Source organism: Centroberyx gerrardi, chromosome 7 (assembly GCF_048128805.1).
Source record: "Centroberyx gerrardi isolate f3 chromosome 7, fCenGer3.hap1.cur.20231027, whole genome shotgun sequence".
Classification (NCBI taxonomy): Eukaryota; Metazoa; Chordata; class Actinopteri; order Beryciformes; family Berycidae; genus Centroberyx; species Centroberyx gerrardi.
In genome coordinates this window covers 27,315,008-27,325,487 of record NC_136003.1, presented here as the reverse complement: position 1 = coordinate 27,325,487, position 10,480 = coordinate 27,315,008, and the positions used below count along the sequence as shown (strand labels likewise).

Genomic DNA, 10,480 nt, shown 5'->3' with positions numbered 1-10,480 from the left:
GAAACCACAGAGCAGCTATAAACAGCGGCTGATGCGGTGGCCCACTAAAGCGTGCCATGCAGGAGACACACCCATGCTTTCCTGCTGCTCCACCCGGTTACAGACTGTCGGCCTCCAGCTGGAAATCTAATTCACTCGAAAGTGTGTCGCTGCTTTATTTGTGACCCCGCGCTGCAGGAGCGTTTCAACATGCGTGCAAGCAGACGCTGTGCCTGGAAGGTTTTCAAAGTCAAAATAATATTTATTCCATAGGTTCAAAAATACTGGGCAATATAAATATTACAAAATGGAATACTCTTTGTTGTCAATACACTTGAAGACTTAACACTGTTACCCTGGCAGTAAAGGGATGAAAACACAGGTCGACAGATTTCATATGATAGAGCTGCTACAGAATGTCGTTCTACAGCAGTAATGTTAAATACATGAAAATATCAGCCGCTGTATTCAGAAAATCTAAGAAAAGGAGTTTCCTGACAGACTGCTGTTAACTGCTTTCAGATCAGCATTTCTCTTCTAAGATACTTTATGGATATGAGTCCAAACTACTAGCAGTAAGGCTTTTGATACCATGTAGCTACTGTGTATTTGTATATGTGTGTAGATGACAATAGTAATGCTCTGTTAAAACACCTCAAACGAACGCACAGTTATTTGATTTAAGCTGAGGAACTTGTACATTATGACAGTCTGTTACTATAGTTAGTTAGATAGCCATCGTAGAAGTACCCATTCTGCATCCATCCATCCATCCATCCACCCACCCATCCATCCATTCAGCATTAGTACTGCACTATTCCTCTCAAATCACTGTGTGAAAACATGAATTTCAGACAAAAATCCCAATTCCCATTTTCATATTGTGCATTTACACGCATTTCTGTACATTCCCATTCTGTCTACATGTAGAATATCCAAGTATCTGGATATTATATTATATTATATTTCTGATATCTGTATCTGGAGATTTTCTGTCTGAAAATTCCTGTTCCTAAGCCTGTACATTTACTGTTACAAATCACTTGAACTTGAGTTGACAGACCAGTAAACAATCAGTTGTTTTTTTGTTTTTTTTAAGTATTTCACTGCTGCATGCAATAAAATGTGGGAAATCTACGATGGCAAGGTCCGTTTATTATTCTAAAGGCCACAATGAAAAGCTATGACATTCTGTAAGTGTGAGTCAGTTTTGAAATACTCATGGAAGCCATCATTCATTTAAAATGAATGTAAAAATAATTCCAGTTACTAGCAGACCTGAATCATTTGTTTTCATATACATTTTTGTTGTGCAAGTCTTGATTTTGGAGCAACTTGGTTACGCTCTTCAGACAGAAAACTTTTTTATTTTTTTTTACAGCCACTGGCCATAAGGAAATTGAAGTAGTTCTTTCACAAGTAGAGACTGCCCATTACCACAGACAGCTATTTTCTTCACTACCAAACCCATGTTTTATGAGTATGGAGTGTAGCCCGGCGTAGTTTTTTATAGGCCAGCGAGAAGCCGGGACAGCGAAAGGACTTGGTTTTGAAATCTTGTCTTGACCATCCGTCTTGCAACAAATGCCCACAGTTTTTTTTGGTATGAGATGGCATTCACAGTGGCTCATGAGATGAGACGAGCAGAAGGAGAATCAGTCTTGCTGCTTTGGTTGGTTGCCTCATACGCTCTATACACAGTACAGCTTTATATATAATAGTCTTCTCGCAATGTAAGTCCGAAATGAGAAGTCACCGAACATGTCCACCTTCCTTTGGTTGGGGGAACACATGCTGTGAGAAACACTGATATACACTCAACACCCTGGGATAGAGGAGGGAGAATGAATGAGTGGCCGCGTCTCCTCCAGTGTGTCCAATTGCACTTGATAGTCGAGGAGAGATCTTCCTTCAGCATTGAGTGGTAGCTGAGCCTTTGCCGGTCGCTCTGGACTCCACCTTGGCAACCAGCAGTCTGAGGGCGTCTCCAGACGATCGAATCAGCTCTCTGCCGCTGTGAAAGAAGGAAGCAGAGAGAGACACAACAAAGTGATGAACAGATAAGGAGGAGGGGATCAAGCTAATGTCTGTATGTCCTTTTGTATGCAAGCTAGTGTCGTCACCTTAACCGAAATGTCAATACTATGTTATGAAAGATCGACTTCGATGTTAAATTTTATAAACGTTTGATACTTTCACCAAAACCTAGAGGGCATCTACGTGTAAGTCTAAGACGTCTAAGAATCTGGTTCTTCAAAGTGGACTGCACTAGTTCTTGAAATTTAAACGTAGTTGATTATGGTGACAGCATCAAACCGTCCATCACGTCTTGAACTGAATCCCAGTCCGCCTACACTGGTGGTCAAACTGGCATGACGAACACCTAACCTACATCAAAACCACTGTGCAAAAGTTGTTACAATGCTACTCAACTGTGGTGACACAAGTAACTTAGAAAAACATCTTAGTGACGCGCAGACCTCAACGAGGAGTTCAAGGTAAGAACAGGCACACCAAGCAGTGTCTTGAAGTTAAAGGATAAGGCCGGTGTTTTTTAATGCATTGCTTACCGTCAACAAATCCTATGAAAATAACAAAATCATTGCTGATTTTGTTTTGCCAACAAATCTCGTCCATGTAGCCGGTGCCCAATGCAGCCATGTCCCAGCAGCCATAGAACTCCATTGTATTAAAAAAACGATTAAAAACACGTCAAAGAGCCATGCCGTTGCTCTGGGCAGCATATTTCATCATCACGATGCACCGGGCCAGCCGACTTTTTCCTCAAGCAACTTAATAAGCCGGCTGTAAACACTTTGCGATCTCAGGAAAGTAGTTCCGTAGCACTGAAAAATAGTCCCCGGCGTAATGAAGAATTTGTTCCCATTTGAATTTAATTTGGTAATAACTACAACAGCCTGACTTTTCGTGGTAACAGTTAGCGATTTTTAAAATTGAAACTATATCTTTGTGAGCTGTATTTAAAGGTTTTTAGCTTACAATTGGAGCCGATGACTTCCGGGTTGAAGGCTAAAAACGGTACGTGGGAAGTCAGAAAGTAACGGGAGTAGAGCAAACGCATTGTTGATTTTGTTATTTTCATAGGATTTGTTGACGGTAAGCAATGCATTAAAAAACACCGGCCTTATCCTTTAAGGTACTTATGGTGCTTTTGGTTAAAATAAAGCACAGTGGTTGTTCTGTGGCATTGCTTGATAGTTCTTTCTTGTTTGCCGTGGTATCATAGTAGTATTGAATTTTTAAATATTAAACTTAGTATTTGCATCGAAACTCAAAATTCCTGGTACTTACATGTGGTACTCCATGCCAACCAGACTGATGCCATTAACAGCCAGGATGCGATCGCCCAGTCTGAGCTTCTGACACTGAGCGGCAGGGGAGTCGGGAACCACCGACTTGATATAAATCCCGCTCATCTTCAGGGGCGTTTTCTGTACAGACAGGACACAGGACAAAGAAGAGGAGGCAGCATGAAGACTCAGCGATGACTGCATTAGAAAAACCTACAGGAGGCTCTGGGGGGATCAAAATATTCCTTTTTTCAACTCTCACTCATCCATCACACAGAAATCAATGGGAAAAGTTGCACGTGTCGGAATGAGAAAAGCAGACAAAGTGATGAATATGGAAGCAGTAGCCATTATATAAATGCCTGTCTAGATTAAAACTGAAATTGATACTGAGATTGATTCGAATTACAAGAGATGAAATCTTCACACGCTTTTCTAAAAAGGATCTTACACTAGGTAAACCTGTAACTGGTATATGTTCCATATGTTCTATCTTTGTTCCACAAATGAAACGAAGATAGATCTTTACACTGTGAGTAGCAGTCAGTTCATTTTTAACGCAATCAATTTACAATGTAAACAGAAACTGCAGCTTGTTTGGTAATGATAGAGCATCCATTCCTGTTATTAACAAGTGGGATAGGATGACCTCATGCCAAAAGTATGTCATTATTTGACTTTTGAAGGAAATCCTCCCCCAGAATTGATTGAATTAAAAGTCAATTGACCCCCCTGCTCTATGTTAAGGTGCTTTTCCAAATTGCATAAACAACTATATAACTATTAATAACTGTTTATAAACTGTTTTATAAAGTACGTAGAATCAAATTATGATCCTCTTCAAAGCATTTATTGTAATGATACATTTATATTTAAAAATATATTACAAAGCTGCAAACATCTATGTTCAGACAGTGTGTAAAAATTAGCATTTAATAACAATCATTGATAGAACTATAGTGTCCCTTTAAACTGTCTACAATGATATCTAGAGCAGCTCCCACCATTAAAATAATTCTAATTATGAAAATAGGAATGTATGTTAATTACAAAGGGCATCATTCAACCATATTGGCTCCTCTCCACTAGATCGTACTGCAAAACGCTTCGCCTGAGTAAAAACATTTAGTTTGATTGGATAGGTAGTGTGTGCTTTCAATCTGCCGATGTTAAATCCCTGCAGTTTAGAGTCTAATCTGATTAGCCTTCTACCATGAGATCTGAGCAGCTATACAAGGTTTTTCTGAGCTGCTTGTCCCGCTTAAATCGTTTGACAAAATAAGAGTCTCATGTCGCTGACGTTTTTGAACAATCTGGTACAGTCGGGCTTTCAAATTCAGTACTACTCACTACACTTCCTGTAATTACTCTTGACTAAATTAAAGGTCATAAACACGCAATGTTAAGAGAGAGGAATAAGTGGATGCATAATGGACCAGAGCAGGGAAATAACGACGTCTTACCAATCCATCCACAAGCGCCAGGCCCAGACCGTGCGGCCCTCTGTGAAGCTCCACCGTAAAGACTTCCTCTCTCTCTTCTTCACCTGCTTCTTCCACATTCCCTTTCCTCCTCTCGGCGCATCCGCCGGCTACACAAACACAAAGGGAAACACATGCACACATCAAACCAAAGTGGTGTAGGACATAGGAGAGTGAAGTGAAAAAGCCGCCAGCATTCAGCAGCTTTGAGGAGAGAAAGGAAGGAGTATTTTCCTCAATCCTGGGGCTCCCTGGGAGTCCAGTTGATCCCTGATCACAAAAGTCCAACTGGATCATGAATCCTTGGTCTACTTTCTTGTTTTCTTTTCTTTTAGTATTGGCTAGAGAGTAGAAACTGCATTGTACACAGTTGCTATTTCTGGTGAAAGCTCTCAGCTCTGTCCCTTTCATTGTTAAAATACTCCCTCCCAACACACACCCAAACACACACTTCACAGTTAAAATGTCAAGTACAAAATGCTTTCCATATAAGTAGGCTTAGAGCAGTGGTTTTCAAAGTGGGGTCCGTGAGGGGGTTCCTGGGGTTCCCCAGCAAAATGAGGAACAGTTTAGACAAAAACAGAAAGTAAGGAGCGCTGCATTGTGTCCTTGGTGTATGGACCGGTGCCTTTGGGACGTAGGTAACAGCTGCATGGCCCATGCATTGGCCTCTTCTGAGGAATAGTTTAATTTCACTAGAATTAACTTAAGAATTATTATAAGAATGACTACTCTAATCGTAGGTTTCACTCTCACTGCTCTTATCGCTTCACGCACAGCGGAGACAGTTCTGTAATTCAATAATAAACGGACAAGAACAAAAATCTTCCCATATGGGGATTCCTGGAAAAAAAAAAACAAATGAGGGTTCATGTGTCTATTTGGGAGGTCTATGACTGACTAGTGATCTTTTTTTCTAATTATTGCACAAATGGTGGCAGGATTATTTATTATAAAACAGTTTTGGCACTCATTCAGCAAAGTATTCTGGATCCCTTGAGCTCTTTTGACCTGTTGCCTGAGCAGTGGGAACTGCACAGAGGCAGGTCAGCACACTGCAGTGCTGTAACAGGAACCTCAGGCACGGTCTTCCTCAGCCTGGTTCACGGGCCGCTGCGGGCCGGCCTGTCACAACAACCGCGCAGCAACAGTAGCATTCCCAACAAAACGTTCCCATCCTTTTCCCCCTCCTCCCTTCGCTAGCACGCAGCCTGTCTGCCCCCCACGCCGGACCTGCCCGGAACAATGCCTGTCCCGATTAAGATTCCACGCACCAACCCAACTGTAAATTCCCATGACGGGTCGGCCACTGCTCTTTTCTCTCCTGACATCACCACCTCTCTGTAATTCTTGGGGCCAGATTAAAGGATTAGCAATGCTTCCAAAATAACGTTACCCGCTCGAGAGCCGAAACCACCGAGGTAGATGTGGGAGGCCAAGGTAAGGCTCTGCATGGAGAGATGATATGCAGGGTTTCCATCAGGGTGGCCCTGGTCTAAAATTGCATGACTTTTGATAACTAAGTCAGAGCACATCCATGGCATAAATGATTTCTTCCTTCCTGATTTAATCTTGTATTTTCAGCTATGAAAAGTTCTAAAAAGGTAAAGAGTCTGCAGTCGGGCTGAAAACCATCAGCTAATGCAATGACACACAATGTGTGACACAAGTTGTAAAACACATTCAGCTATATTCCTGTAAAGTCACTCATTTGTAAAATTCCCTGATATTCCCTCAGGAGGATTTGTCAAATTCCATGACTTCCCTTGTCTGGAATGCACATCTCAAAATTCCATGATATTCCAGGAATTCCATGAGCAGTGGGAACTCTAAAAAACAAACTAAACTAACAAACTAAACAAAATTATTCATCAATTCTCCAATAACTGATTCCACCACCATCACATGACTCAAATCTCATCGTTGAGCAAATTACTCTTGATGAAGCGACTAATAGAGAAAATAGAGACCAATGAAGGTAAAGAAGTCCGATTAAGATAAACAAAATGGATTCTTAAGCTTAAACCCTGGCTGTAATTGCACACACCCACACAGGGGGTCTCGACAGGCAGCTTATTAGACCGTGGTTGAACCCCTTACACACAAACACAATCACATGTGACGAAAAGCGTTTTTGAAGGTCCAGTTATAAGATCTGGGGGCTGGGAGAGAGAGCATCCCCGACTCCACCACACAACAGTTAAAGCTGAAGTAACGTCAAGGAAGAACTCAAACTCAACTCTCCCACTCACTCCCTCTGACTTCTAGAGATGACCTCATGGCCGAGGCGTCCAAAAACAATAGGGGCTGAAGAGGAAACGCTCTTTCCTTTGCACAAGGAGGGAATCCGCCCTGTGGGAGCGACACAGAGAGCGCAGCCATCGACTTGAAATGCCTAAGCTCCAAAGCCGGTAAAAGATGAAGGAACTCCACCTCTTTTATGTCGGGGCACCTTTATGTGGACCTGGAACCGCTAGGGGACAAATATGCAGCAGGTCTGCGGGGTCAAGTCGCTAAATTCTTTCCTTAATAGACTCCGTCAATCATAGGTGGTTAATTAGGTTTGTGGAGGAAGGAGTGCAGCGACCTCAGTGCAGAAGTGAGCTACAAGGGACGAGGTCTGAGCCGAGGAAGCCATATTCTCAATGACAGGAGTTTATATCACTTTAATCAGAACCTGCTGTGTGGAGGCAAGCCGTGAATGGCTCCTTTGAGATGCTGTCATTTTGTCATCCGTGTATGGTGGCAGTGTGGGCTGCTCTTCTTTTCATGGTTTCTGTGCACATGTATGAGCAGTCATACAGTCATTAATCATCTTTTGCGGTCGGTTTTCAGTAAATGTCTTTCAGCTGTTACTGTGGCTTTAAAGTAACAGGATAATCTGTGATATTTTTATATAAATAAGTCTCCTTTGCTACTCTCTATCGCTGATTGGTATAACACAATAGCGAAATGTAGTGGTAGTAACAAAAGAAAAGAAAAGAAAAGAAAAGAAAAGAAAACAAAAAATTCCTTTTGAATACACATCCTGTACAGTAAGTTCATTTATCCTGAACAAACTGTTGGTTTTTGGCTTTATTAGCGAGCTAACTAGTCAGCAGGCTAGTTTAGCAAAGCAACCAATGTTAATATTAACATGCAATTATTAGACATGTTTTCTTGCTTCTACTAGATTCATCAGCTAGTGTGCAAATCAGATGGTTTGCATGCGACAGATCAGATTTAGCTAGCTAACAAGCTCACATTATCTAAACACAAATTTATGGCAAAATAATCATAATCCCCACTCAAAATAACACAGAAATTCTGGTGTTCTGGTGAGATAACCAAGTTGTACATTTAGAAAAGCAATCAGTTGCTCTCAGCTGTTTTAGTCCAAGAAGTGAGGACCTCCAGTATGGCCACCACAGGGTGTTACATCAGCTGAAAACCCTCTCTCTCAGCATGTCTCTGCCTGCTGAATTACCTTTCTTATGCTGACGAGCCCCCTCCTGCAGGTCAGCCTCCAGCTCGGCCAGCTCCATGCCCTGGGGGGTGTTGGGTGGCGTGAGCAGGCAGGACGGGTCCAGTGCCAAGCTCTTATGGCAGCCCAGGTCGGCCTGCCCCGGGAGGGCGTTCTGCAGCTCCAGGCTCTTCAGCTTCTGGGTCAGCACAGCCTCGCAGCAGCTCAGGTCACCATGAGACCCCCGGGCCTGGGGGGGCGGCGCAGGGGAGCTGCGGTCCACTTCTGCCCTCGGGGAGGGGCGGCCGACGGGGTCAGAGCCCACCTGACGGGCCGGATCCTGGAAGACGGTGACGGAGGGCGAGGTCGCAGACTGGCCGTCTGTGGTCGTCCCGTTGAGAGTCTGAGGTGGGGGAATATAAAGTCAATCAATAACAGATGGAGAAACATCAAAGTGTCTCATTTCCTGACTGCCACTGGCTTCTCATTATGTCGGCGAGCTCTGGGAGTCAGCAGGTCAGAGAGCCGTTACCTGCTGCTCTAGATCAGCTTCGGCTTGAGTTTCACTGCAGGGGAGACGGCGTATGAAGTCTTGTAGATGACCGAGCTGCTCAAACAGAGCCGGCTCCACGACGGGTTTACCCAGCTCCAGGTGAAACGTGTTGCTGGGGAGGATGAGCGGCGGGTGGCTGTCAAAACTCTCCAGGATGTCGGCTGCAGGGAGACAGAAAGGCTTGACATCATCCATCACAAATGACCCAACCTTCATAAAAGCTTTCTAATGAAATTCAAAGCCTGTGACTTTGAGAAAATACTGCTTTTTTTTGGGTTAACACTTAATTAACAGCGGTGCATGAAGTACAGGACTGGAGCCACGGCTGCTGGATCAAGGGCTGAGGCTTTACCCAGCAGGGGGCCATCAGTCTGGGTGAAGTAAGTGGTGAAAAGAGGTGGGAGCAAGGTGGAGGCTCTCCCGCTGGGAGAGGTGGATTTGAGAGGAAACCCTGGACTGACGCTGATTGGTGGAGACAGACTTACGGGACAGGATTACTCTGAGGGAATACACTGACGGGGATGAAGGCTTCTACTTACACATGCATGTGAATGTAGGTGTGAAGGTACATGAGGCTACCACATATGTGTGTGTGTGTGTGTGGGTGAGAGAGAGAGAGAGAGAGAGAGAGAGAGAGAGACTTATTTCTTTAGTGCAGTACACACACATTCATACACTGCAAAAAAAACATCCATCTTAACAAGTCATTTAGTCTCATATTCAGCCTTCAAATCTTATTTTTCTTAGAACAAGAATGCAGAATGAGGTGAGATAACTCCACTTGTTTCCAGTGCAGTTTCACTTATTTCAGGAATTTTATAGAAATGAGTCAGTATGTTGGACCAAGTCAGAATAAGGCAGATCACTGCACTACTATCAAGAAAATGACACTTGGCAAAATTCTTGAAACAAGTTTATTTGCATTGGAAACAAGTGAAATTATCTACGCCATAGGCAGATTTTTTCACTTATTGTAAGAAAATGTAAATTTTAGGACTCAATAATAGACTCAATGACTTGTTAAAATGGAGATTTTTTGCAGTGCACAAATTGAACAGATGATTTCTTTTTTCTTTTTCTTTTTTTCAGTTCTATTCAGATGCTTTGGTAATACGGTTCATCTAACATTTGTGCCAATAAGCACAAGAGAGGGAGGGAGAGAGAGAGAGAGAGAGAGAGAGAGAGAGAGAGAGAGAGAGAGAATGAGTCTATGTCTATGTCACTCACCCGTCCTGACGGTGTCCTCTGCCTCTTCCGGTGAGGGGCTCCACCCGGAGGGACAGGCTTTACCGGAGTTGTATTCCCGCAGCATGTGGTGAAGCTGGGCGGGGTTCAGGGCAGCAAACTCCGTCCTCAGAGACGTCCAGGACGCCTGGGACACATCAAGCATAAAGAAAATACAAAACATTGGAAAAAAAACATAAAGCAAACTTGGTCCGAAACTCTTCAATAACACAAAATGTGGAATCGTAAAAGCTATCCATTTACTGTTTAGCCTCAACAACAAAGCCACAAAGCACTTTGTAGTCATCAAGAGAATGACAGGGTTGGAGAAGAGAGCTTTTTCCCATCATGTTTGTTTCCACATAAGGAAACAGATTCATTTGTACTCTCTCATTTGTATGCAAAATCTTTTCAACCATTTATGTGATCCTGTAAATGCTTTTTTTTTTTCCTTCTTGTAAACCTTGCGCCAGATGTGGTAACAAAGCCT

General features: G+C 43.0%; 1 protein-coding gene across 2 annotated transcripts in view; it reads right to left on the bottom strand.

Moving 5' to 3' along the window:
• Positions 1 to 250: 250 nt before the first annotated feature.
• radil2a (Ras association and DIL domains 2a) overlaps positions 251 to 10,480 on the bottom strand; it is a 29,686-nt gene continuing 19,456 nt past the window's right edge. The window contains exons 11-16 of one of the 2 annotated variants that reach the window (XM_071896129.2): positions 9,994 to 10,138; positions 8,746 to 8,927; positions 8,226 to 8,616; positions 4,754 to 4,881; positions 3,292 to 3,431; positions 251 to 1,993 (exon numbers count right to left, since the gene is read on the bottom strand). In XM_071896129.2, the coding sequence (XP_071752230.2) occupies positions 1,891 to 1,993; positions 3,292 to 3,431; positions 4,754 to 4,881; positions 8,226 to 8,616; positions 8,746 to 8,927; positions 9,994 to 10,138 (1,089 nt within the window). In that variant the 3' untranslated portion in view covers positions 251 to 1,890. The remainder of the gene's footprint in view (positions 1,994 to 3,291; positions 3,432 to 4,753; positions 4,882 to 8,225; positions 8,617 to 8,745; positions 8,928 to 9,993; positions 10,139 to 10,480) is intronic. The other variant, XM_071896128.2, reaches the window with a different exon arrangement.